The 27,946-nt window shown below is 32.7% G+C and overlaps 4 protein-coding genes across 4 annotated transcripts in view; 2 read left to right on the top strand and 2 right to left on the bottom strand.

The window, feature by feature from the left end:
• Positions 1-8,151, bottom strand: part of LOC126745892 (mitochondrial import inner membrane translocase subunit Tim21) — a 580,089-nt gene extending 571,938 nt beyond the window's left edge. The window contains exons 1-3 of the mRNA XM_050453933.1: positions 7,613-8,151; positions 6,061-6,182; positions 5,267-5,438 (exon numbers count right to left, since the gene is read on the bottom strand). Of these exons, the coding sequence (XP_050309890.1) occupies positions 5,295-5,438; positions 6,061-6,182; positions 7,613-8,018 (672 nt within the window). The 5' untranslated portion in view covers positions 8,019-8,151 and the 3' untranslated portion in view covers positions 5,267-5,294. The remainder of the gene's footprint in view (positions 1-5,266; positions 5,439-6,060; positions 6,183-7,612) is intronic.
• Positions 3,672-5,241, top strand: LOC126745888 (transmembrane protein 231). The gene is made up of 5 exons (XM_050453927.1): positions 3,672-3,865; positions 4,104-4,270; positions 4,339-4,467; positions 4,521-4,746; positions 4,978-5,241. Exons 1-5 carry the CDS (start codon positions 3,727-3,729, stop codon positions 5,232-5,234), a joined length of 918 nt encoding a protein of 305 aa, XP_050309884.1. The 5' UTR covers positions 3,672-3,726; the 3' UTR covers positions 5,235-5,241.
• A 1,551-nt stretch (positions 8,152-9,702) lies between the features above and the next one.
• LOC126745893 (chromatin modification-related protein MEAF6) lies at positions 9,703-17,838 on the top strand. Its single transcript, XM_050453934.1, has 4 exons — positions 9,703-9,939; positions 14,543-14,746; positions 14,808-14,844; positions 15,123-17,838. Exons 1-4 carry the CDS (start codon positions 9,865-9,867, stop codon positions 15,365-15,367), a joined length of 561 nt encoding a protein of 186 aa, XP_050309891.1. The 5' UTR covers positions 9,703-9,864; the 3' UTR covers positions 15,368-17,838.
• A 5,320-nt stretch (positions 17,839-23,158) lies between these two features.
• Positions 23,159-26,687, bottom strand: LOC126745891 (osteopetrosis-associated transmembrane protein 1). The gene is made up of 7 exons (XM_050453932.1): positions 26,543-26,687; positions 26,384-26,486; positions 24,164-24,350; positions 23,981-24,095; positions 23,622-23,836; positions 23,406-23,568; positions 23,159-23,347 (listed from the first exon to the last, which is right to left on the bottom strand). The coding sequence occupies exons 2-7, from the start codon at positions 26,428-26,430 to the stop codon at positions 23,316-23,318; spliced, it is 759 nt and encodes a 252-aa protein (XP_050309889.1). The 5' UTR covers positions 26,431-26,486; positions 26,543-26,687; the 3' UTR covers positions 23,159-23,315.
• Positions 26,688-27,946: the final 1,259 nt, after the last annotated feature.

Consider the following 27,946-nt stretch of genomic DNA (forward strand, 5'->3'; position numbering starts at 1 on the left):
TATATCTTTTTCTTTTATAGTTTCTGTTATATCTGCAATTGCTGCTAGATACTCTGTTATAATTACCCAATATCTCGTTGAAGATTATTAATTTTATGTTGTATTCGTTTCTCCCAATGCAAGTACTTAGGAAAAAAACCCTGATGATGGCTATGTTTTGTGCAAAACGTTGGTGATAATACTAAGTCATATTAAAAAAATGTCTTTTAAGAATGTGAAACTAAAAAAAGTCGTACAAATCTGTAAATGCAAATGACTTAAGTTACGTGATCGGTTAAATTAGAGGAAATTGGCATTTTTTAATAATAACAGAGCTGCGAAGTTTTCGGTTGTTTCTGATATAGAGAGGAAATATTTTTTAAAAAATGGCTAAAAATTTATTTATTTAATATTTCCTTTCTTTTTTGTAATTACTTTAATTATCTATTATATTTTTAATGTCTAATCTAAATTTCGATTTGCTTTAATTTAGGCGCTATTTTTTATTTAAATTTGAGGCAGTATATTTTAAGATATGGAACTAATATTTAATAAAATTAACAAAAAAAATCAAATCAAAATTATATAGGGTAGAGTGCTTCAAGAGTGCACACTCAAGGTTTAATCAGGTAAAAAATTCAAACGAATTGCGTTGAAAATATATATTTTTTTATTTATGACTGTTGATACTTAAACAACAAAATAAGGAATAATTCGTAACCTAAACATCAGTACTTCAACAGAAAAAATTAAACTTAAAAAAAGTGATTTTGCGCACTCTTATAATCCCGGTTTTTAAGAGTACGCACGCAATTTTATGAACATAGGTCACATGTATAAGATCCAGAACCCTCGTAGGCACTGCATTTTTTATGCCACCATTCAGCACACAATATGCACTCAATCCAGTCTTCTGTAACAGGTTCTTTAAATGTTTCGTTGCACCCTGGACAGCTCCACATTTTCTTATGAGGCGGTGATTTTGGCTTCTTCAAAACAGCTTTTCCATTCACAGTGCATTTTCTTTTAAACTGTCTTCCGAAAGCTCTTGTGGTCGTGGTAGGTTATCGCCCATATCTAGTTTGACTATGGGTTTTGGTTTTTTTTCTCTTTTTCTTCAATTAGTTGGTCCTTATATGGGGAGCTGGTGATAATTTCCGACTTTTTGCTTTTGCCACTTGTTGACCTGAACGTAATTGATTTGGGTAATGGAGAAATTGTTGTTAATTTAATATAAGTTGATGATGTTCCAGGAGTGTTCGATAAACCAAATGTTTTGGTTTCTGGCGCTACAGCAACTGTTTGTTCCAAAGTTGAAATGATGCAGATGTGTTTTCTTAGTAGTGGAACTCTCAAGAACAACAGTTGGACTGTCAAGAACTTTGGAAGCATTTTCAGAGGCTAATTCAGAGATTTGATGAGGTTAAATATTGATTTTTGATGTTGAGTTAACAGCGACTTCTAACTGAATGTTTGGCGCTTCTACTTGCGTAGCTACTGTAGCTGTAGCAGAATTTTCTCGTTCTGTGACTTAAGTGGCCATGAAGTCAGCTTCGGTAAATATATCATCATCATCATCATTTAAAACCTTCAATCGCATTCGTTAATGTAGCAGCTTTAAAATATGCAGGTGCAAATATTGAAGCAATTTGGTAAACCGTAATTACCCGCCCTGGATGGTTCGTCAACCATTTTTCACACTCGTTGGAATAAAACTTTTTTAACGGGCTAAAAAAACATCGGTCAAGTGGCTGCATACGGTGGCTACTATGAGGAGGAAGTGTTAATGCGATAATGTTATATTGTCGAAAAAAATCAACTGCTGCAATAGAACAATGGGAAGTGTGGTTATCCATTATCATTAGTACTGGTTGTTTCTTTGTTGGCTTAGCATGATCTCGAAAATGTGTGGCATAATCAACAAACAAATCCTGATTGATGAAACTACTATCAGATACCATTCCAATGGAAGATGGCGGAGCAGCTCCGTCCAAAAGTTCTGCCTTAATTCTTTTACGTGGATATATAAATGCGGGAGGAATAAATTGTCCACTAGCACTCATTGCACATACAATGTGTTGCGTGTTACAATGTTCTGCGCTTGATATTTTATTGACACACCTTTTTCGTTTTGTAGAGAAAACTTTAGGGGGCTTGTTTGGGGCAGTTGAAAATCCCGATTCGTCCATATTGTAAATTGCATGTGGCGGAAATTTATATTTGTTCATTAACTCCGAGAGGTTTTTATAAAACCGCTCACACTGTGGTTTATTAAACCCAACAGCCCTGGAGATCACTTGTAGCGGTGGGTTGTAACATCTTTGTGCCGTTTTAAAAATCCACGCAGCCAGCCCTTGCCTGCAAGTTATACTAAAACGATGTTTTAATTTGTTTTTTTCAGCGAACTCAAATGCTAGACTTCTTAGAGCTCTAGAAGTTAACCCGTAAAACATGTTGTCTATTGTTTTAATATAATTACACAACTCTTCTTCCATTTCTGCTGTTAAGGTAATGTCGAATCTTCCCAGTTTTGTAGCTACAGTTGTCCTTTTTAGCCTTTTTCTTAACGTGCTTTCCGCCATTCCTAAGGATTTTGCCACGCTTCTTTTACTTTCTCCACTTTCAATCCTCTGTCTTGCTGCCTCCATAACCGCCGGTGAGCATAAAGCACGTTGAGAACTTCGTTTTCAGCCAGACATGCTGAAACACAAGAAAAAATACGTTTAATCCGTTAGAACAAAAAACCTGGTTTGAGACGAAATTCCTTAAACAGATAAAATTCCTTACACTTACCTAATAACCTATTATCGCTGTTTATTTGCTTAAAATGCACAAGAAACATGCAGACACTCCTCTTAATCAGTACCTACGAACCAAAGAACACAAGAGGAAAATTGGTCTGTTTTCTGTGCTACGAACTAACACCTTGTTGTTGTCGACGACGTGCTCCAAAAATCGACGAGTGCGTACTCTTATTGACCGCGCACTCTTAGAGCACTCTACTCTACCCTACCCTGAAATAGTGGGGTACATTTTCAGTTTTCTCACTTAATGCGTTATCCGATTTAAGTACGTTATTTAATTTTTTACTTAGTGCAATAAAGTCAAATTCAATGTAATATTTATTGTTATTAATTATTTATAATTTTATTATACGTGCAACAAAAAATGCTAAAATTAGTATACTTTATATGTGGCGTAAAAATCAGGTCCGTATGACAGAAAAATACCCCTTACAATATACCCAAGTCATGTACTGTTTTGGAATAAATTAAAACCTGTTAAAAAAATATAAAATTAAAAATGCAGGTCCGTACTTCAAAAAAGAAACCACTGCTTACTAAAGGGAATGATTTCGAAAATACTAAATAAATACATTTTTGGCAAAGTTTAAATTATCTGTCAATATTCTTTAGTTTAAATAAATAATTCGCTTTGTTGTAATTTTGTTTATTTCGTAGTAAAATAATATATAAAAACATACAGATTACACAAAAAAAAAACATAAAATATAAATGCATACTATAAATCTTTGTGCAATAAAATAAAATGTGTACAGGTACATGGTCGTAGCAACTACTTCCAATACATTTGGACACTAATTCTTCTAAACCATAATCCTTTAAATCAAACATCGGATTCATTTATAACCGTTTATTATGGCAGCCAGCCCTGGTAACAAAGCAACACAATACAAACAAATTTTAAAACATTCTTGGCGTCATATAAATAAGGACTTTCAGAGACATGGTTGTCTTAGAAGTACACACCAGGGCTATTAAAGTTAAATATAAGTCGTTTCTACTATCCAAAGCTACATTTATTGCTGTTTTTTGCCATGTAGTGTCAGTGATTTTGCCATTTATTTTGTGCTACAGTTCTAAAGGTATGAAAATCTATGTACACACAGTAACCCGTTTATATTTGCACCTAATGAAATTTATTTTAAGTTTAATATAAAAGGAAATTTACAGTGAAGCATTCCAAGACTGATGATAAAAAAATTCACTTAATTATTAGCAATCATAACTCATCATAAAATAAAAGAGATAAGACGTACTGCTACAGTTTTAATATTCTATGCCTATAAAATATAAGTAACAGGTTTTGAAATTTCCTTCTAGGATTTTGGAAAAAACATGACATCAGCTATCATCAACCAAACGTAAAAGTACAAGGTGATTACTTATTTATAGCAACAACAAATGATGATCTTAAACCAATAAGTTGTAGCACATATCCTCAATACAATAAATATGTGAAGTCTTTTGATGCTTGTTCGAGTATAAAGGTATTCATATATTAATCATGAAATTATTAATAAATAATAGTGTAGCTAGACCAGACTCTTGCTTTTAGATTCGTGAATCGGACCAGAATTTGGATGGGAAAGCTGACTCCCTTTATTTCCAATTAAGTGCCAAATTTTTACAAAACATTAAAGTAACTTCAATGAATATTGTGATTCCAATTAATATTACTCTTCAGGTAAGGATGAGGCTACAAAACATTTAAATTACTGAATGTGCTTCTAACTTTAGGAACCATGTTTCTTCCATATGCAAACGGCAATAATGTTTCAATATAATTTTGCATTCTCATCTAAAATATCGGTATATGGAGAACTGGATCTGCTTCAAACAAAGCCAATCGAGTGTGCAAATTATGTAAAAGCTAAGAATAAATATAATCGCATTATTGAAGACTACCAAGATTTCAATAGTTATTCCCTAGAGAGTATTGTTTCCAAACTGGCCGAAAATTTTGGTGAGTAATATTTTGTTTGAATGTATGCAATAATAATTATAATGCAGAAAGAGACTTAAGGGCTTTTTTGGACAAATTATTCAAAATTTTGTTGTTTCAAAGTCTGGACGTTCATATCTTCATATATCGACTGCAAATTCCTGACTGAATCTATGTGTAACTTTGTATTGTCCAAAAAAATTCTCTGTTGGCATTTTTCAAAAGTTTGAATAATTATTAAATGATTTTCAGTGAAGCCTCATCTAAAGAACACACTAATAACATTTGACCTGACAAAAGATGAGACATTCTCTGCAACCTTCCATATAAAATATGGACAGCAAGGAATTTTATACAAACCAGGATTCTGGCAAATTCTAAAATTTGCTTGGATCCAGTACCTTTCCATCTACATCATAGTATATAAAGTAATTTTTGAAATAAAACGCTACATATTCGAAAACAATTTGGTATTATTGTATGAGGACAAATCGAACATAAATAAATAACTCCAAAAACAAACGTTGCTACTTATTATATAAAAATAGTATGTTAAGTAACTCAAGTGGTTATAGTCGGAAATCCGTGGTTAGATCTGCGGCAATTGACTTGGCATCTTGGATGCTTCTGTTATCTTCCACGACTATCACGCTCTTAAACATATCGTCAACCTGGACGAACAAGTAACGGTACTCGTACTTTCCGGAATCGTTCTGTAAATGAAAAAGAAAGTGAATAAGAGATATATTTTTGTCTAAGTGAAAAATTCTTCTAGTAGTTAATCAACATAAAAAAATCCATACAGGACGCATTCTAATTTGTTGCCTCTGTATTCTGGAATCTAGAGAAAGCTGAACATAGTCCATACTATCAAAACAATTACTGAACTAAGCCATATTCCTTCTATGTCATAAAGTAATAGAATCAAATTAAGATATTAAATTGATTAAAGAAACCAATTAAGGCATCAAACTAAATTCTTCAAAAATTGTCTTTTTTAAAAGCATAGTGCACTATACAAAATGGTATAACTATAATTTGAAAGGTTTTTACAAATTTCATTAATAAAGCCACCAAGAATTTTAAACATAATTTTTTATCAATATTAGTTACATAATTCAAAAAAGTTTAGAGGTAACAAATAACTACCTCAAGCTCTTGAGCTTCACAAACTCTCTGTAACTTTAATTTTAACGAATACTAATCAACGCTAATTCTGCTGAATTATGCAACTAAATTGTTTTATTACACTATTAACTTTTAATAAGTTTTAACCATTTTAAAGTTGATAGTGCATGCAGTCAGCTAATATTATTCTGGAGAGTGATCATTTACCTGTACCATATCCAAATTTGCAGTTCCCGAATGAGCAGATCCTTTTAAATGGAATACCATTCTAATATGTTTCTTTCCATCTCTGTCTACGTAATATGCATGTGTGACATGCTGTCTCCTACCTAAAACAAAAAATACATAAATAAAATTTGGTTCAAATATAATTTCTTGACTAGAAAGTTATTTGTTTGAGAGATTCCAGTGTATAATAATTTTTTGTATTGTAAGTCAGTCTTTCCCTGTGCTTCTGATGTTTCTCAGGAATGCTGTTTATTAATGATATTCGAATATTCATAAAAGATTGTAGTTTCTTGCTACTTGCTCATGATCTTAAATTGTTTTTAGCTATTAAATTCATTTGTCCATGATTGTTATTGCAGAAGGACTTGTCTAGCTTTTCTGAATAGTGCAAGCTAAATGGTTTAGAGACAAATGTACTACAGTATAACTTAATTTGTTTTTCACACAATCCAATTTTATTTAATTGTAGTTACTGTGGTACTGATTTTGCGGTTATTTTGGATGGAAAATTATCATTTGTACCACATATTCTATATGACCTTTCCATATAGAAATTCTGATTCTATATCTCAATTTAGTGGTGATTTTTCATATTCTGTACTTAAAGTCTTGTTTTGTTCATTGGTACAATTTGGTTATAGATTATATAGATTATAGTTTTCATATTGATGTCATGCATTTTGTCCATATTATAGATTTCATATTGATGTCATGCATTTTGTCCATATGAGTTTTGTTATATTTTCAAATTACTGAATGGAACTATTGATTGTAATTATTTATTGAGTTGACTTAACTTAATAGGCACTTATATCATTATTATTATATTTTTCATTCCCATATGGATGCAATTTGTAACAAAGCTCTTAAACAGCTGGGTTTTATACAGTGTAACATCAAAGATTTTTCTGTAGAGTATTGCTATATATAGTGTGGTCTCCCAATTATGCTATTCATCCTCAAAATATTAAGAAGGTGCAAAATAAGTGTTTTAAATATTATTTATAAGTTAAATTTGAATATTTCTGAGCTGAACTTTTTTTATTGGAAATTCCTTCATTGGAGAAGAAGGCAGCAAGATTTGTTGGTTCTGTACAAATTAATTAATGGCTCAGTTGATGCTCTTTGAGTCTCTTAAATGCACATAAATACAGTCATGCCTTAAGCAATCATCATGTTTAAGCATGGTTTTCATAAAAGTAATTATGGGTTCCATACTCCAAAAACCCGAATGCAAAGATGTCTAAAAAACTCCTTACATAAAAATAAATGTAGGTATTTGTGACTTGCACTTGTATTAGGCAATTTTTAGTATTCTATTTAAGACATTAAGAGAGTAAGATCTAGAATTAAGACTTGTGTATGTGTATTTTACCATCTTAATGTAAAAATTATTTAATTTTAGATTGTAATTCATATTGCAAAAATGGTGTTACTCTTAGATTGAATAAATAAATAATTTATCATCATATAATGACAAAAAAGCACATAAATCTAACTGAAATGACTATAATACAATCATTAGATTTACCTCTCCTAGTCTCTTCTCCATATGCACTAATTGGATATCCCAATTTATCAGAGATTTGGTCATTTTCGATACACTTCTTAACTGATTTAGAGTAAATATTATTGGGACTATTACTTGAAAATAATTCGTTAAACACAGCATAAAACAGGCCTCCACAAATTCCCACTCCGAGGACTATTATGGCCAAATATGAGGTTGTCTTGGTGGTTTCTTTAACCTTTTCAGATATTGGTTTGACATTTGTATCTACCTCTGTACTGGACTCCTTTCTGTTTGATGTGGTCAGCCCTTTTTGACTAAGCACCTTAGTGTTACTAAGCAGTCTCCTATGTAAAGTGTTGTACAGTACAGGATAATGTTTACCAACATTTATGGTATTTAAACGGATCACTTTAATAAAAAACATTAAAATATTTTTTTTTGCTAATTGTACAGACCAACTACAAGTTAATGGGGGAAAACATTTAGTTTCACAGTAAAAAATACAAATTTTATAACATAAGAGCCATAAGAGGGGTAGAGAGATAAACAAAAAAAAATTATTTAAAGTGAGGTTAAGGAAGACAGATTTATAGGTTAATGAGTTCAAGCTAGGTGTAAAGGTGGGTTTCCATGAACACGATATAACATGATGATACCAGCTGTTGCTATTGGTTAAATTTAAATTGTTTGTGACAAAAATAAAGAAGATAAAATTAATGCTGCAGATAAATTTATTGCAATAAAAGTAATGTTGAATGGTTCTACGGAATTGTCCCTCTTTACTTAGCAATATTATTCTTAATATTCCCTCTTGTACCCTCAGGATATTTAAAATCGAATATCATCATACAAATGATGGCTTTAACGTGCTATTAATAAGATCATTAATCGTTTTAAATAGAAATCGAATCTTTGTTCCTTTCGGAAGGTCACTGCAAGTTTTTAAGAAGATTGTGGTCTGTTAGGTATAGAATAGAATAGACTGTAATTTATATTAAGTGTGTATAGTTTAGGGGTTTGTATTGTTAATATTTTAGATGTTTTTACGCTCTTGTCTTCAGATGCAGCTATGTATTTACTTTTACATATTTAAACGTGTAGTAAAATTAAGACTTTACAGTCAAAATTATTTTTAAGTATTTTGTCTTTAATTACAATGTGTACATAAGCCAGATTAAGGTGTGGATCGAACTTAAGAAGCGTTTAGGTTATATAAAGACGCGTAAACATTGAAAGGGACACCTTGTAGAATTTTTAGTTGGGACGCGCCATTTTTATCCATTAAAAGAGACGCACCTGCCACGCGCCAACAACAAATCGATGTTATTGATTGTAATTAAATTTTTGAAGTGAAAACAAGAGTCCGTTTACTTTGGCATTTGATTAATAGTGTAGGGTACTTCCTGACTATGTCTGATAACAAAGAAATTGCAGCATTTTCCAGTTATTATTGAAAGTGTGCGACTATACATAAATATAAACAAAAAAAAGGCCCTAAACGTTCTGAAATAATCCAGAAATCCTCGAAGATTATCCCTAAAGTAGTACAGGACATCCTGGAGCAAAAGAAACCCAATTTATCATCCATGACTGATTGGGGGGAATCTATGGGATATGTTAAGGAAAATAGCACAACATTTATCAATAATGTGCTTTTTGCTGATGATACAAAAGGCCTTTAAACAGAAAAAATAATATATAAGGAGTAAGTGCGTAATAGTAAGGAGTAGAGTTTGTCTAGCTAAGGAAAGGTATACCATCTGTTTCAAAGCTGCGCCAAGTTTTGTCCCCTAATAACGCGCGATTAGCGACAGTAGCGCGCCTTTTTTTAATTTTAATTTTAATTTCATAATTTGCGTATTCCCTATATAATTCAATTAAGGCAAGTTACTCCTCTTCAGTCCACATGACAAAAAAATAATATTAATACTAAAAATAATTTATATATCGTTTTGAATCGAAACAAGCGCAATGTCGCAGTCGCGTCCCGTTTAATCTATATACACCTTAATGCAGAAGAGGGTGTGGGTCGAACTTAAGAAACAGCTTAGTGTACATAGGCCAAAGAGAACATATGACAGATCAATAATATTCAGTGAACAGACAAATATTTTGTGTTTATATAGTGAACGGAAAATAATAATAAACAGTCTTAAAATACATTAAACAACAATAGAATTTGCATTTATTGGTAATTAAAGCTGATTAACCTTCAACAGCTATTATTTCATTTTCTTTTATGAAATTACCATTCATCCATTTTTTACAATATGTCCAGTAAAACAAACTCTATTGATGCCAGACAAGAACTTGCAGACTTGGTGAAACGAAAAGCAGAAATCGGGGTAAATAAGTGTGCATATTTATATTTCTTTACACCTAAGTTGCCTTCTCACCCATCCACCCCCAACTTAACATTCTAGGCACCCCTATTAAAAAGTATCAAGTTGATATACTATTAGTCTCAGTGCCAATTCAATGTCTCGCTTATATATTCTAAAACTATTAAAATGCAAACACCTCTGAAAACTAGTGATGAATCGGAGTGTTCTACTGATTTGCAAGATCTTACCTATAAATTTTCCGATAATCCTGAAAATAAGACCTGATGAATTGATTGTCAATAGATTTGCGAAGTCTTGTTAAGCATCGCAAATTTTGGGCAGATGTTTTTAGTCCCGCGGTGATCTATGGTTTTCGTCTCTTGGATTTAAGTCTAACCAAGGAAAAGCAGATATTAGGACCCGATGGCATTCCGAATTATTTTCTAATAAAGTGTGTATGTACTATTTCATACCCTCTTTTTATAATTTTTAAAAGATCTTTAGATTCTGCAATTTTTCCAACCTTGTGGAAACATAGTTTTGTAATGCCAATTTTTAAATCTGGAGACAATAGCAAAATCGAGAATTACAGAAGTGTTTGTATACAATCAGCCATTCCAAAGCTCCTGGACAGTCTTATCTATGATCAATTATATTTTTATTGTAAAGAGTTGTTACTTAGCGAACAACATGGATTTATTTCTGGAAAGTCTGCTGTGACTAATTTGTTAGTGTTTCAGCAGAATCTGTTGAATGCCTTGGAGAGGGGATGTCAGATGGATGTAATCTACACCGACTTCTCCAAGGTGCTCGACAGAGTTGACCATAGTATTTTGTCAAAAAAGTTGGATTTTCTAATCTTATGGTGAATTGGTTTGTAAATTCCCTGTCAGGGAGGACCCAGCAGGCACGAATAGGTAATGCAAGATCAAGCTATATTAATGTCACTTCAGGTGTTCCACAGGGTGGGCACTGTTCACCTTTGCTCTTTAATATTTTTGTGAATGATATTGGTGCCTGTTTTGAGCACAGTGACTTCCTTTTATTTGCTGATGATTTGAAGTTTTTTAGAGAGATTTTATCAATACTTGATCAGATTTTGTTGCAAAGTGATTTGGATAGATTGAATGAGTGGTGTGTTAACAACAATTTGTTTTTGAATGTAAGCAAATGCAATTATATAAGTTTTCTCAAGCAAACTAAAAAGGTTGTCACTTCATATAACATTTAAGGAAGTACACTTCAATATTGCAGCATAGTTAAAGATCTTGCTATCTTGTTTGATGTTCATTTAAACTTTAATGCACACATAAACAATATTGTTCTCAAATCCTCTAAGAATCTGGGTTTTGTACTAAGGAACTGTAAAGAATTTTCTATAGAGACCTGTAAGAGGTTATACATGTCATTGGTTGTTTCGTTGCTGGAATATGGCTCAGTTATATGGTCGCCCTTTTACATGAATAATTGCTTGTCCTTGGAAAGAGTTCAGAACAAATTTATTAGGTTTTGTCTCTATAAACTTCGAATAAGAATTCCGGATGATCATGTTTATAATATTGTTTTAGAAATCCTTGATATGAAGACATTGAGACAAAGACGGATATATGCAGATTTAATTTTTTTGTATAAATTATTGAATGGACAGATAATTTGTCCAGAACTTCTGATGACAATACAATTTAATATTCCAACTAGGAATTTAAGGCAGTATCGTGTCTTTTCATTACCATTTCATAGCGCCAATTATGCATTACATGCTCCTATTGAAAGAACTCTAAGAATTATCAATACTAGGGAGGTTGAAATTTTGGGCATTTCCTTATCTAGATTTAAGAGTCAAATAAGAGAAATTGTTTAATTTTTTTTTTTTTTTTAGTGCAATACTGAATATTATACTTTAGTAGGGTATGTTTTTAGTATTTTTGGAATTCTGTTATATTGATTTAAGTTATAAAACTCTTTTCGGTATTTTACATTTATAAGTAGGCTTTATTACTGCTTAATAGTTAGTATTTTACTGTTAAGTATGGTTAGGTTCAATTGATTTTGTATTTAATTTACGGTTGTAATGGGGTTGATCCCATAAAATAAATAAATAAATAGATATTTATTTTATCACGTAATGTATAATAAAAGGAAGAAAGTGGTTGTGGAGCAGCCCAAATTGCATTCCAGTTAACAGACGAAATGTATTGAGAAAATAAATTCAAATTGTTCCCACTAAACACTCTCCCAATGCGGCGGCCAGATTTGTTTTTAAAGTCACCAGGGAATTGGACATACACCCCCTCGTGATCCGATATACCCACTGAGTGCACTGAATAGGTAACACCACCGAAATTACTGCAGAAATAATCAATAGTGGTCGATCAAGAGGACACACTGACCACTCAAAAACCCATTCAACTGAGGCATCACCAAACTTATCAACAGTACAGAACAAGTTTTGAAAATGTCTCCTAATTAGAACAGCAGTCCCTCCATGCAGAGAGTTTTGTCTATAATAAACTGACAGTGGTACATACTCATCAATACAAAAACATTCATTAGGTCTAAGCCAATGTTCTGTTAATATAACAATGTCAGGAAAATTAAAATTAGCAAGCAGAAGTTGAAGCTCATCCACCTTATTCCAAAGGGACTGAATATTTAATAAAAAATGCACTACAATGCTTTAATTTTGATATTGCAGTTGAATCAAAGGGAGCTTCAACCTCTACGGTCTCATCTATAAAAAAAAATACAGAACCAGTCACACGCTCAGACGCAGTTCCCACGCTTTCGACAAAATTAGGTGATCTATTTAGTTTTAGATGCTTAGAATTGTACAGTGGGTTTAGAAAATATATTTTTTATGTGGCCATGTAATTTACAAGCCAAATCAGCAAAATGATTAGCATAATTGCATTCAAGTATTCGACTTAGGTCAATGTTGTTTTTATGGAAAGCTTTATATAATGACAGATTACTATAATATACAACACTGCAACTTGGTCCAAAACAAGGGCTTGTCATAACGAGGAAAGTAGTGTTTTTACAGGGAATGATAAAATCGTTAATAATAGATGTAGGAGAATATGTTCCGTTCAACCACAAGATCACCAAATCGTTCTTGGTAAAATTGGAAGCAAGAGCTGAAGCAGCTAGTACGAAATCACGAGTCAAGCAACCAGGTTTTAGAAAATATTAAATGTTGTACACATGTCCCATTTTGTTACGTAAAAGCTTAAGAAACAATCTATTACATTTTCCAACTACAAACAGAAGCTTTGGATGAAAATCTCATCATGTTTATTGATCTCAGTACGCACATTCCTGGAGTCAGTGACTGTTGATACCACCTGCTGAGTTTTCAAGAGCCCAATCTCCAAAAAGTGGCTTTCTTTTTCTGCCTCTAAAACTATTATAGAAGTCACCCCTTCATTAATAGAAGAATACTCATCAACATCTCTTTGTAGCAAAGAAATTTGATGTTTATATGCAAGACTCTCATTTTATGTATAAATATAAATGTCTGGCAATTTAGTGGCATTCCTATCCTTTATACCAAATAGAATACCCAGAGTCTTCAAGTAAAAGTCGAATCTAATTCTTATTATAAAAACTCTGATAATTGTTATTAAGAATTTGAAGAATTCTTAGACCCAAAGATTACACTTCACAATTATAGTGAAGTACCCCTTTTAAAAAACCATTTAAATGTATTTATATCAGTAAACTAGAGTCTGAAAGGACTTGGGTTTAATTTTGATGATATAAGATAAAGTGATTCTTATGTTACATTAAACAACCTATAAGACTTAAAAGATTCAGGGCTATCATCCTCTTCCCTCAATAATATTTTAATACTAATTCCAGAATGAAAGTTTTCTTGAAAATAATTCAGTGTTTCATGTCAAAGCTGTATTTTATTGAAGAATGAAATAAATTTAATTTTCTTACACACATCAGTATAAAGATGCCATTAACAGAATAAATATTAACTAGTAAATATGTCGTAAAAAACATTTTTACTGGTCTTATAATTCTAGGGAAAACATGCCAAGAGTTCTTTTAAGTGTTTCCAATTTACGGAGATTCAATAAGATTGAAAATTGCTCATAATTTGCCCATTGTGATTCTCAGTCTTACATGTCAAAAGTAATGCATTTGCCTTTTCCAGTAGAGATACCTAAACATTAGCATTTGGAGACCAGATTGAACAAGCCTAGATCTCACTACTTCTTAACTATTTATAAATCTAAATATGTACATAAAATGACCAAAACATAAAAATACAATTATCCTTAAACTTATATGGTAACAGATGTGTGTTTTTGATAAAAACCTGCAAACAAAGCAGCATTCTTGACATCAGTTGATGTGCTTTTATGAAACTTGAGTTGCTTTTTATAATTTAATAATATCTTGCTTGCCTTGCTGAGTTTATTCATGTCATTAGAGTTTAAACTTGCTCAATATTTATGGCTACTTATTACCTTTGAAATTTATTTCTTAGGTTAAAGTATTAAAGGAGAAGACATAAGTTTTTTGATGTTTTAGGGTTTTTCTGAACAAATAAAAAATTATGGTACTGCTGTGTTAAATTATAGCTTTATCTAGTAATGTTACTTGTTTACAGGAAACCCTTGCTAATCTAGAAAGACAAATATATGCCTTTGAGGGTTCTTACCTAGAAGATACCCAGCTCCATGGCAATATTATCCGAGGCTGGGATAGATATCTTTCTAGTAACAAAACTACTAACGCTAAAGCTGATAAAAGAAATCGTAAATTTAAGGAGGCCGAACGATTGTTTTCGAAGAGTTCAATAACATCTATGGCGGTATGAACATCATATTTTCATTTTAAAGAAATATCATATTAATTAGAAATAAAATTTATAGGCTGTTAGTGGCATAGCAGATCAAAGCCAAGAGAAAAGTAAGACCTATGAACTAGACAATGCTTATGTTTATAGCAGTAGTTAAGTGTTTTTATTTGTATTATTATTTATTATGATCAAGTTTGGATTAGTATACGTTTTTATGTTTATTTACGATTTACAAATTGTCTTAGTATGTGCCTTAAAATTTTTTTCAAATAAATATTATTAGACTTATAGCCTTTTTGTTTATAATTTATTTATGCATGTTGTGTAGACTTTTATTTTCCAATTTGTTCTAATAGGGTACGTTTGAATTGAAAATCATCTTTCTTAGTTGAACAAAATTCTGACGAAGATTCACAAATTAATGAAGATTCAAGTGACACCAACATGCCTATGTCTAACCATATCGATTCAGACATAAAATCACCGGGAAAACAGACTACAAACACAAGTTTTTCCACTAATGGGGCAGTAAACGGTATTGACAGGGCTAGTCCCACAAGGGAAATCGCCAATAAACAACGAAGTTTTAACACTAATGCAAAGAAAACTGTTAAAAGGGTCAGACAAAGGTAAAATCTATTGTTTAAGATTGCTTGTGTATTAGGTTAAAGCATAAATATTTATTGTGAAATTAAGAATAAAGTTTATATAAATCTTGAAAATATTTATTATGATCACTATTTGTGGAGTCTGTTGTATAATATATTTGTCAGATCTGATTTCAGTACTTATAAACATGTAGAGAATAAAGACTTTTCACTGTCTGGTAACTTTGAATGTGCTGCTGCTCTTCTCCAGGCTGTAAATAGTGTTAAATTTTAGTTTTTTGTATATATCGTGCTCCTAGCTCTGATTTTAAAACTTTTAGTGAATACCTTGAGAAATTGTTAAAGCTTTTATATAAACCTAATAATGTGTTTTTGTGGTGATTTTAACTATGATTTTATTTCCAGATGTAAAGAAGCAGTACATATTGTGGACGCATTTAGCTCATATGGTCTTAAACTAGTTTTTTCTGAACCTTCTAGAACTCAGGCATCATCCTGTACCTTGATTGATAATATATTCACTAACGCTGCACTGTTTTCAACTGAAACCTTTGAAGTAGCGTTTTCTGATCATTGTGCTCAGATACTGAGTTTTGACTTGGGAAACCCGATTCACGATTTAAGCAAATTTTCTATGAGTTCTAGATCCTTTTCTGATGAAAACATACGCTATTTTAACAACTTGTTGCCCAAAGAACATTGGCTGTCAGTTATTGAGACTCTGGATTTTGAAAGTAAATTTTCTTACTTCTTTGACACGTTTTCCAGTTTATTTAATATGAGCTTTCCTTATGTAAACAAATCGAAGCCATATCAGACAGAATCCACTGATGAGACAGAAAGTCTCATCAGTGGATAACACCATTGATAATTAATGAGGGCAAGCAATTGAGGCTACTTCATACTCAACTAAAGACCGTTCATGACCATGAGTTACTCACATCCTATAGAAGGAGATTGAGGGTAGATAGAGAAAATATCGTAAATGCCTTTTTCCTCCAGGAAAAAGTCATTCGGTGTAGACGAGGTACCTTGTTACTTATTGCTAGCATGTGCTGAGCATATTATCTCTCCACTTACCTATCTTCTAAATTTATCATTTCGGTTTGGCTATTTTCCTAAAGAGCTAAAATCAGCTGTTGTCATACCTCTTCATAAAAAGGGGGAGACAGCAGAAGTGAGTTTGAAAAATCTTTTAAAAGAAGACTTGAACAAGACAAGAACCCAGGCTGTTAGATTGACAGTTAGTGGTCAGGTGACCATATCTAATTGGGCAACTGTCGTCACTGGGGTTCCACAGGGTAGTGTTCTTGGGCCCATTTTATTTTTACTTTTTATTAATGACTTGCCTCTCCTGGTTAATGAGAGCTACATAACACTTTTTGCCGACGATACATCAGCAGTTGTCTCGGGTACTGACTATCAGTCTATCCACTCAAAAGCCACCAAGTGTATAGCTGATATTGCGGGGTGGTGCCAGAAAAATGGTCTTTGTTTGAAAACCAATTTCATTGTTTTCACTCCGATTCGAGCTATTCAGGACCGGAGCTTACTCCTTAAAGAGCAGTCATCAAGTAGCCTCATCCAACAACACTCCACCAAGTTCTTGGGAATTGTAATTGATAGACATCTATCGTGGGATCCTCAGGTGGAATCTGTGTGCAATAGATTGTCCCGCAGCAATTATGCCATCTTGCAACTTCAAGACTATGTGGATGCATATACACTCAAAAGCATTTATTATGCCTCAGTGCATTCCACTCTATCCTATGCCTTATTAGCTTGGGGTAATTCCTCCAGTATTGGCAGAGTGCTAATAAATCAAAAGCGCATTGTACGTACGATGTTTAGACTTTCCTTCAGAGAAACTTGCCGTGGTACTTTTAAAAAAGAAAAAGTCCTAACTATAATTAACATCTATATCTTGGAGTGCGCATGTCAAGTACATAAAAATCTTTTAAACTACATGAGATATTAATTTTTATGAAACTCGAAATGCAGATAAATTATACATCCCTTTTACCCGGTTGTCGCAGGTACAGGATGGTCCGGAAATTACATCTCTTAAAATTTTTAATCATCTCCCATGTAGAATAAAGAGACCTAAGACTTTTCCATCTATTAAGAGGGCTCTTAGGACCATGTTAGCTGACTGTCCCTTTTTATTCGTTGACAGAGTTCTTTAACTGTAGGTTTATTGACTAAATTAAGTTAAATTTGTTTCCGTTCATATCTTTGTAATTTTATACTATTTTTATTAGCATTGTAGTTTTTTATTGACAATTCCTATACATTGTTATGATGTCGATGGAAATAAATGATTTGATTTGATAATTTGCTACCTATCAGATAGTGTAAATATGGTCATAGTATAACATAGAAATGATTGTTCTTGTAGTACTAACAAGCAGATTCCATTACAAAATTCATTAATAAACATTTGATATCTGAGGAATTTTTGGTTTGCACTTATAAATATTATATATATTCCATATATATTTGCATTTTTTCTACCTCCTATCATATAACAGGATTTATCAGTATTGAAGAGTTGGTTTATGCCATCTCATATATGTATGTATTAAGACTACATTTACATTTTGATATATATAAGTACCATTTAACTCTTTGAAGTACTTAGGGACAAAATTTAACCCACCTATTATACAACTCTACATGTATGTTGGAGTAAAATTTAACCCACCTACAATTGTTTTTTTCCCAGTAATGTACGTCGGTTTATTTATTAAACCTTCTGACTATATGATCATATAAGCCTTAGAAATTAAGCGTATAAAGTGCAGATGTCGCTAAATTGTGCCTAGTGATTCAAGTGGTTATTCGTTTATGTTTTGTTGCTGCACGTTTCGTTCTAAAAAGGGTAAGATATTTTTGTTCTTTTTTTGTAAGTCTTATTGTTTTTTTTTTGTTAAAAATATTTGATATACTTGTATACTCTGTATTTTTAACTATGGGTTAAATTTTGTCCCACCATACAAGTAAGGTTTTTTTTTTAGGTAGGAGCAAAATATAGCAAGTGATCGATTTCCAGAACCATTACCTTTTAAGCTTATTGGGTTGACCGAAAAGGATCTTTATAATGAAATTGAGAATATTGAAAATTCGGACAGTGAATTTGTAGGCATTCCATCAGATATCGACTCGGATAATGATAGTTGTAATGCAAATGATGTAGACGAGCCAGAAATCAGAAATAATTTAACAGAACCGGATAATATGGCAATATCATCATCTGATGACGAACCGGAGGAATGGGACTCCGAAGTTCTATTCCACCGAGCGAATTAAAAACATTATTTAAAATACGGTGGAGTAAGAATAATAAAACGGTTCCACCTGTCCAATTTATGGAATATTCAGGACTAGCCCAAGTCATAAAGGAACTAGATAGGGTGACACCATATAATATTTTTAAACTTATGATTTCAGACAAAATTGTCGAACATATTGTGTTTCAAACAAACCTCTACGCAGAGCAAACTTTTCACAATTCCGGCAAAAGTTATAAGCCCACTGATAGCGTAGAAATGCGTACATTTATTGGTATAAACTTACTAATGGGTATCAAAAGGCTGCCGTCATATCGGGATTACTGGCGTACAGATCCAATTTTACATGATCCCTATGTTAGTAAACTAATAACTGTCCATCGCTTTGGTTGGCTCCTAAGTAATGTACATCTTAATGACAACAACTTCATGCCCAACCGAAATAAAAATATATAAGATTATATAAGGTAACCAATAAATTATATAAGGTAAGACCACTTTTAGAAATGTTGAAATCCAATTTTCAAGTCTGCATCCTCACGAATTTTTATCAGTGGACGAGTCTATGATAAAGTTTAAAGGCCGATCTACGATCAAACAATACATGCCTGCAAAGAGAGGCTATAAAGTGTGGATGATAGCTGACAGCACTGGATATTGCTGGAATTTTGAAATATATTGTGGCAAAACCGGTCCTGTTGCAGAAAAATGTTTGGGTACCAAAGTAGTGCTTCAGATGACACAAAATTTAAAACACAGAGTATCAGAAAATTTTCTTTGATAACTTTTTTACAAATGTAGCCCTAATGAATCAACTGTATCAAGAAAAGTTATATGCCTGTGGTCCTGTTAGACCAGAAAAAATATGCCCCAACTTCTGGAAAATAAAGCAATGCACAGAGATGACTGTGACGTGAGTTCTACAGGACTTTCAGCCATTTAAATGGCGCGATAAAAGAACAGTTCACCTTCTTTGAAATTATCACAACCCAGATGACAAAACTGAGGTCAAAAAGGAAAGCGAAAGACGGCAGTGTAGAAAACATACCTTGCCCAATAGCGCTGACTGATTACAATAAACATATGAACTCAGTAGATAAATTTGACCAAACGAGGGCAGTTTACGGCCTCGACCGAAAAAGCAAAAAATGGTTGCATAGAATTAATGTTTTTCTTTATTGATGCTGCTGTTGTTAATGCCACAGCCATCTTTACTCTAGACGCGAATATCGCAAGGCAACACCGCGAACCGCTTATGCTTACGGATCGATTTAATAGCCGTATTTAACGGGACTCGGCAATGATTTTAAGTTTTTTAAAATTCAAAGAATAGTTTTCACTTGAATTTTCAACATCAAAAAAATTAAAAAGAAGAAAAATCATGAAAGCTAATACAGCTGCAATGAAGTATCATTTGCAGCTACACCAATTAGACTCTTCCCTCGACAATCCAATCTTTTGGAAATATATATTTCATCAATTAATAGGTTAACTACTTTTTCTGTGAATGTTAAAGTGCCAGATACAATGTTTAAATAATTTGTGGTACCTTTATACATCAATACTGGATGAAAGGTACTGCAAGTGTCTTTTAGTGGGTAGTGTGAAAAAGTCTCTCAACATCTCATAAGTGCAAGGCGAGGAAGTATATAACATAAGACATCACAGTGGTTGATGGTGAGTAACGTTTATGCTTTGACAGATTTATTTGATCAATTAAAAGTAAAAGCCTGTTACAAAGATTGTTAGTTTTCTCAGATACGTCCTCATTATTATAACAATTGGCTAATTCCAAATCACAATTATTATTAATTAAAATAATGCCTCTCTTTAAGCAATTTACGCTTTTTTTAAGAATATCGCTAAGTGATTCTCGACCTGATGGTTCACAGCTAGGAGATGTATATCTAGACAACAAATTCTCTAGCTGAGACCACCTATTTAGTGTCAATTCAAAAGGTAAAATCCATTTCAGGTCAATATGGGTCAGTTCATTCCTATTTATAAACACTTTTACTTTCATGTCGCTCTCTACTATGACTTGATTAGCGATATTTAAACAAGTACTAGTCAAATTTAAGGTGTAAAAACATATTTTTAAATTATCAACTATTTTTACATTCCACAACTCTGAAATATTAATTTTTTTAAGATAATTATTTATTATCATATGAAAATTTGTAATAAGATCTGATTGTTCAAATTCAAGATTGTTGAGTTCAAGACGATGTTCATGTTCTTTATTTCTTTCTTCTGGACTCTTTCGAGGGAGAGGAACCTTTTTTGAAAGATATCCAGGTAAATTTGGAAAAATTTGAGGAACAGCTGAAGGAACTAATCGAGTTTTAGTAGGTATTTTTATTGTTGTGCCATTTGGCAAAAGATAAATATCCTCCCGAATGATGTCAGTGGGGGCAAAATGCTTAGCACAAACAACAGAATGCTTAGTAGGAGTCCAGTTGTCTCTAGGAATTGCTTTCAGCCATTTACCTTTAATTTGCTCATCTTTAGGAAAACCAAACACCGAATCAGCTCCCTCGCCTGAATCTAATGAAGTTTTGTAATTGGATTTGCATCCAGGGACACAGCATGGACTTGGCATGTTAAAAATGTACAAATATTACACAAATATTATATAAACTTACCTACTACCGGCTACTACAACTCCTAACCCTGACTTAAACTACTTACTTACCACATATTGTTTACAAGTAGAGGAATTTTTAATTTACTGAACTGAATTTACAAGAGACAAATACCTACACCAATTTTCCATATTTCTCCCTATGTATATTAAGCTATAAAGCAATATATTATTATCCACAGACTAACCAAATAAATGAACTACCACAAGTTCAAAATACAAGTCACAAAACCATTTTAAGCAAGAAAGCCAAGAAACACACAATAATAACCCCACATTTAAAACGGCATTTAGCTAGCCGGCCGGTAAATTTTGTTCGACTTTTAAGTTCGATTATTTAAATAACTACGCAAAATCCACATTAAACAATATAACTAGAACTTAGAGTAGGTTTATTAGAGTAGGCAAAAAAGTTTATAACCACTTCTAGAAAAAGAGCTGAACAGCTCCTAGACATGAACAGATCAGACATCAGAACAGCAGTCGGACTCCTAACCGGTCATTGCCCAGTGAAATATCACCTAAAGGCAATAGGTATAACAGAGGACGACCAATGTAGATTCTGCAGCAATGCCACAGAAACAGCAGAACACCTGCTCTGTGAATGCCCGACCCAACTCTGCAAGAGGCTCAAGTACCTGGAAGGGGTACAACCAACACCTCAAGAAGTGGGACAACTACCTCCCAAAAATATAGCTTTGTACGGCAGAAGTCTAAGACTTTTTGAGACAAACTAAGACAAGTAGAGTTATGCACAAAATATCTCACAGGTAGCAGTACTGAGCGGCGGATCAGCCGAAACGACTCCCTTCTCAATCTACAATCTAGAGTAGGTTTTTAAAATTGAGTCTTAACGTTAGTAATTTAAATTTAAGCACAAAACTCCGGAATTTTAAGAGAGAAACGAGGTAAACACCCACGGAAACCGCTGCGATTACCTACTAATATATGGGGTTTCCAAGATGGCGGCGTCGATCGACTCGCTATGTGGCCGATGTGATGATGTTCGTGGCTAGAGATAAAGAAGGTTGTGTTAATGCTTACGTGCTTTACAAGTTATCTGGAGGGCCAAAAATGAACATGAAAGAATTTCGTTTGAATATTATAGAACATCTAGTTGCTGACAAATTGGTAACATCATTACAGGGTACCGAAAAACCATTACCAACTCCCATCAAAAAAAGGAAACCTTCTCAACCAAAAACGATTAGACTTACTCAAAGTACACATTAGCCAGTAGACGAAGATGTGCAGTCTGTAGTTCCAAGGAATTTGAAATACGCACAAACGGGACCTGCAGCGTGTGTCAAGTTCCCCTATGTTTGGGAAAGAATAAGTCTTGTTTTCAGTCCTACCATACAAAATAACTTTAGGCGGTGGTATAGTGGGTCAAAATATGTACCATGGGTTTTTTAAAGAAAAAAGTAAAAAAAATCGATATTTCTCAATGTTATGTTTTATTTTAGAGCACCTTTGTTATAAATAAGAATAAATTTTTTTTTGTACCACTTGGGTAAATTTTTACCATTTTTTCTGTACCTCAAAGAGTTAAGTGGTGCTTCTTAAATCCCAGCTTCTTGCAATTTTAATATAAAGATGTCTACCGCATCAAAGGCCCTCCTCAAGTCCAAGGACTGGACAAAAAAAACTGGACGCTATATGGCAAGTTTCTTCGTTTTTAATGTTTTATTTTTATATTACTTCTTTCCTTTCATGTTATATATTTCTTTTCATTGTATGTACTTTTTTAGTTTATTTTTGTAATTTAAAATCTTCCATACCTTTTCTAGTACCTGTGTTAGCATATGAATGCCATACATTTAATTATCCTTTGAATATTACTACTAGTATCAAAAAAATTAATTATTATAGATTAAAAGAATTTGCTAGATTTAAAGAGATTTATATAAAATACAATAACAAATATATAATATAATTTTAAAGATAAAAATACCAACAATTTAACGACTTGTGCCTAAGTATCATGTCATATGGCATAAATTCTCAAGTAAAACCCAACAGTCTTAATATACAAGATATCATGATTCCAAGGTACTTAAAAATCTGTTTTCTACAAAGTAAAGGGTTAATTAGTATGAAATTCTCTAAAGAAATGTATGTATACATACGTTCCATAATGGTAGGTTGCCTTTTCTTGGCATACAATTGCACCACTATATAAAACAATACAGTTCCTACCAAAACAGACACCACAGAAGAAATAAATGTTATCTCCTTGTGTTTTCTAAAACGACAACATTTCTGGCCCCAATAGGTCCAAGTATTGTTCATCTAAAAAAAAACAAACATCAACTATTTATTTTAATTGAGTTTGTTGCATATACCATATCTACAAGATCCATACAAGTCCCAATCTTTTCAGATTCACTGCTAAAGCTAAGAAAATAGTTTTGCAAATTTGTGTAACTATTTAAACACTCTGAGCATTCGTATGCGCTGCTGTTTATGCAACTTTCAAAAGTATGGTAATATTCTTTGAACTGCTTTGATACATTTGAGGGCCGTTCTGTTAGGAAGCCTTTTTCAGTAACAAAACAATCTGAAAAGATACATTCTGGATTAACAGAAGCAACAGTTGACTGAGAAGCGCAAACATAGAAACAAGTGACAAACATATCAATGTTTCTCTATACTTATGTATATAATTATTTATTTTCCTACAAAAAAATTAAATTCTCCTTACCATTGCATTTTGCTCTGCTCCATAAATTCACACTACTCTGATACATAGTCTGAACTATACCTAGCCTATCTAAATTAACAAAATTTTCTATACAAGAGGTCCCATTATTCTTTACCTTAAAAATTCAATGGTCCAAATTGCTATAAATTAAATCACTTTTTAAAAGAATGTCTAAATAATTACCGTTGACATATTTTTATATGTCGCCAACACATTTATATAGTTAGAGACGCAATTGCCACAAAAAGTCACAGGGTGAGAATTATTAATGGAGCAGGATATAAACACTGATGAGGCATTTGCAAAGGCGTCCCTGGCTTGGTTGCAGTCTGGATCCAGTGACTTAACAGGTTCAAAAATGGCCATTGTTCTATAACATAGAGTTAAGGTGTATTTGAGAAAATATAATTGTTTTATATTGGAGGGGAAAAAATTAGATACAGTCAATAACAGAAGCAGTTGTTCCACTTTACACTTAAACAGATTAGTAGACGTTTATCTTCAAATTGACCTTTATTGTATTGATTTAGAAGTTTAACTGAAGTATTGGAAAATAAACTTTGAGTCATGGTTTTAGGTATTTCATAGAGTAAATTGAAGTGTAAGGGTGGACTAGATTTCTCCGAAATAATTTTTCAACCAGATATAGGGGCTTTTAGTTTTGTCCAATTAATGAACCAAGCAAGCAAAATGAAGCTTCTTCAGTTTAGAAAGTTTATGACTGACATGACCGAGGCGTCTAAGCTGGCAAATCAAATGTATGAAATAATTCTGCACTGATGCATATACAGAGAATATGGAAATATATTTGTTGCAATAAACAAGCAATTAATTTTAGCTTGTAGAAGTTTGTATAGAAACCTTACAGACTGAGAGTAGAGTTAAAGAATCTTTACATACTTTTATATAATCGGTTAGTATCACATTTAGGGTAAACTCTTTTCTCCCTAAAGTCATATATAGGCGACCCTTTGATAGAACTATAATCCAACTTAGCTGACATAAGCATAATATAACAGCCTGAGTGAAGATATCTGAGAAAAATTTTTTAATTCTTAATATGAAACTCAATGATCTAGACATAAATTCCACCATTTGATCAATAATGTGGAACATATTTGATGATAAATTCTATCAAATACCGCCAGGTCTTTCACCTCAACAAGCATATTTAAGGAAGAAAATTAAAGAAAATTAGGTTTTTAACCGACCATAAGAAAAAATGTTACACTTTGAAATATCATTTATCAAAAGCATTTGTTATACACCATTGACAACACAGGCTTGAAGAGTGGCGTAGTCTGCTAGATGCTAGTCTGCTGGTAACAGTGGCCCCAGATTTGATTCTTGGGGCAAACCCGATGTTGGTATGAAAAATGCTGACCTCATGCCTTGAATCTCAATAAACTGCCACCACCCTATAAGGTAGGATCTGAATACCCTCATAGGGTTTTTAAATGAAATTCAGCTGTGTTCATTGATAGGATAAATATGTTAATTTGATCAAAGGTTTTGCAAAAATTGATGTGTATTACATCTACTGAAGAGAAGGTTTTATCAAGGTTATAGGAGAGGGTTGAGTACTAGTTTGCAGTCAATGAATTTCATTTGGATGTTGAGGGAACAAACAAGGTTGTGTTTTCTGTAAGGGATAAAGACACGGTCAATGAAAGTTTTTTATAAGGTGTACTTCTGAACGTGCAAATTCACTCTGGTGTGTAGACTGAAGAGCAGTTTATATCTATTGCAGAACTTGGAAAATTCTGTGTCTCTGAGTACACTAAAAGCAGCATACTTTGGAAAAATCTATGTCCAATAATTATATCTATGTCTTTCAGGGAGCAAAATTCCTTTGAGATCTGTTATAGATATTAAGTTCATCAAGGTTTTTCCACATGTCTTTGGGTTCTGATAAAATGAATATAAGCTCTCCGTTCTTCTGATACAACTGATGTAAAAATATTCCTCATTTCTTTGTAGGATTTTCAGTCCCATAAATTTTTAGTAAGTCTATATTTAGAGAAAATATAATTAAGGTGCTCTCTCATCTTGCACAACATATCTGTAAAGAATGGAGAACATGATCTGGTAACTTTTTTTGTTACATATTAGAGCATCAGAATCAGACTTAATATCATATCTGAGAACATTGCGCAGTTTTAGTCAAGATTATAATACTAAGCACTAACCATAAACTGATGTAAGATTTCCTAACACTTTTTTTATTTACCCCTACATGTAATTACCAATTGTAATAGTATTGTATTATAGTATTGCTTTAATCTGGCTTGACTAATTACTATCTATAAAAGGGGAGTTGTTTTTAGATAAGAAAATAAGGTCATTAGTTATAAATTGAATTATATGCAAGTTAAAATATATTATTTGAAATATGATACTTACAAGTGAAACCAACAAACCACACTAAGAAAAACGTACTTTAAATCCATTTTACCATCAAGTAATAGAAGTAAACAACAAATCCCTCATCTCTTTTTGATTTAAGCTACAACAAAACAATTACGAAATTGGAAAATTGTTCATATTACCTTAAATACTAACGAGTAACCGCAAGAGTGTGATAACAAACGAAATTAAACTGCCAAGTATTAAAAATGAGTAATATGAGAACAAAAAGTGAAATTAAATATTCTGTTTATTTTGCTTTATATGATAACAAAAACAAAAATATTTTTGCCCCCAATTGTCAAACTTGTCATACGTCATATCTTCTTCTTTGCTACGATTTATAAAAAAATGGACTAAGCTACATCATACAAATTCGGCAGCTCAGATCGTTTGCACCCATTTAAGGTTGAGACACACATATCCTGAGGCCGCGCAGCTCGGCCGTGTCTCGGCGAAAAATTGAGAAAGTTAGCGACTATCATATGATATAAAAAATGAGATGTATAGAAATACAGAATTTAAGAATAGGGTGTGAAAGGCGATTGTTCTTGTTCTTTTCATGGCTTGACTGCAGGGCAATTGCTAGCTCGATGTGACTATAAGCCTTGTTCTGTTTAGCTTCAATACAAAAAAAAAACATGCTTTATTGTTATTAACAAAGAAAAATTGTTCTAAACAAAGCTACCTTAAATTACTACAACTAAACTTAACCACTGCACCCCATACATACTCGAGTTCAAAAACAAACATCAGAAAACAATACATAAGAACAGCAGAAAAAAAATACATAAAAAGTAAATTAAATTCCATAATTATCCCCTCAAGTATAAGACAGCAAAGAATTCAAATCATACAAACAATTCAAATACTGTAAACTTACACTTAGGGAAAATTAGAATGTGTCGACGTAGTATTCATCCAGTGAATAGTAACATTTTTCGGTCAAAAGTATTTTCAATTTACATTTAAAAGTGTCAATACATGTTGCCTCCCTGATTCCACCTGGTAAACGATTGAAAATTTTGATTCCCTTGTAGAAAATAGATTTTTTAGTTAATGTGGAGGAGGGGATTGGAAGATTTAGATCGTTCACTTGACGCGTTAAGTTTCTTGGATTTGGGGTTATAAATTTAAAGCGAAAAAGTAAGCAGGCCACTTCCTGAATGTAGAGGGAGAAGACAGTATGTATGCCCAGCCTAATAAATAATAGGCGACAGGAATCTCTTGGTTTAGCCCCACAGATGTAACGTACAGCACGGTTCTGTAAAACAAGCAGCATTTGTAGAAGGTAGGCAGCTGCATTACCCCAGAAGCAAATGGCATACCTAAGGTGGGATTCAATTAATGAAAAATATACAGATCTTCCAAACTGCATGCCAAGCTCCGGGGTAGCCGCTCTGACTGCAAAACAACCTGCAGACACCTTTTTGCAAGTACCGAGGATATGCTCTTCAAATCTGAGTTCTCTGTCAATGAATATACCCAAAAATTTTGTATTATTAAACTGCTGAACTACTGAATTAGAAAAAGGCACGTGGTCTAGAGCACACTTAAAAC

This window comes from Anthonomus grandis, chromosome 16 (assembly GCF_022605725.1).
Source record: "Anthonomus grandis grandis chromosome 16, icAntGran1.3, whole genome shotgun sequence".
Classification (NCBI taxonomy): domain Eukaryota; kingdom Metazoa; phylum Arthropoda; class Insecta; order Coleoptera; family Curculionidae; genus Anthonomus; species Anthonomus grandis.

Bases quoted from the DNA above. Each gene is read 5' to 3' on its own strand.
- LOC126745891 (XM_050453932.1), bottom strand. From the start codon at position 26,430: ATGGATTTAAAGTACGTTTTTCTTAGTGTGGTTTGTTGGTTTCACTT. The intron at 23,837-23,980 runs GTAAGGAGAATT...GTATCTTTTCAG, and splicing joins GAGCAGAGCAAAATGCAATG to ATTGTTTTGTTACTGAAAAA. The intron at 23,569-23,621 runs GTATATGCAACA...GTTTTTTTTTAG, and splicing joins GTATGGATCTTGTAGATATG to ATGAACAATACTTGGACCTA.
- LOC126745888 (XM_050453927.1), top strand. From the start codon at position 3,727: ATGGTTGTCTTAGAAGTACACACCAGGGCTATTAAAGTTAAATATAAG. The intron at 3,866-4,103 runs GTATGAAAATCT...ATTTCCTTCTAG, and splicing joins TTTGTGCTACAGTTCTAAAG to GATTTTGGAAAAAACATGAC. The intron at 4,747-4,977 runs GTGAGTAATATT...AATGATTTTCAG, and splicing joins CAAACTGGCCGAAAATTTTG to TGAAGCCTCATCTAAAGAAC.
- LOC126745893 (XM_050453934.1), top strand. From the start codon at position 9,865: ATGTCCAGTAAAACAAACTCTATTGATGCCAGACAAGAACTTGCAGAC. The intron at 14,747-14,807 runs GTATGAACATCA...TAAAATTTATAG, and splicing joins GTTCAATAACATCTATGGCG to GCTGTTAGTGGCATAGCAGA. The intron at 14,845-15,122 runs GTAAGACCTATG...CATCTTTCTTAG, and splicing joins AGATCAAAGCCAAGAGAAAA to TTGAACAAAATTCTGACGAA.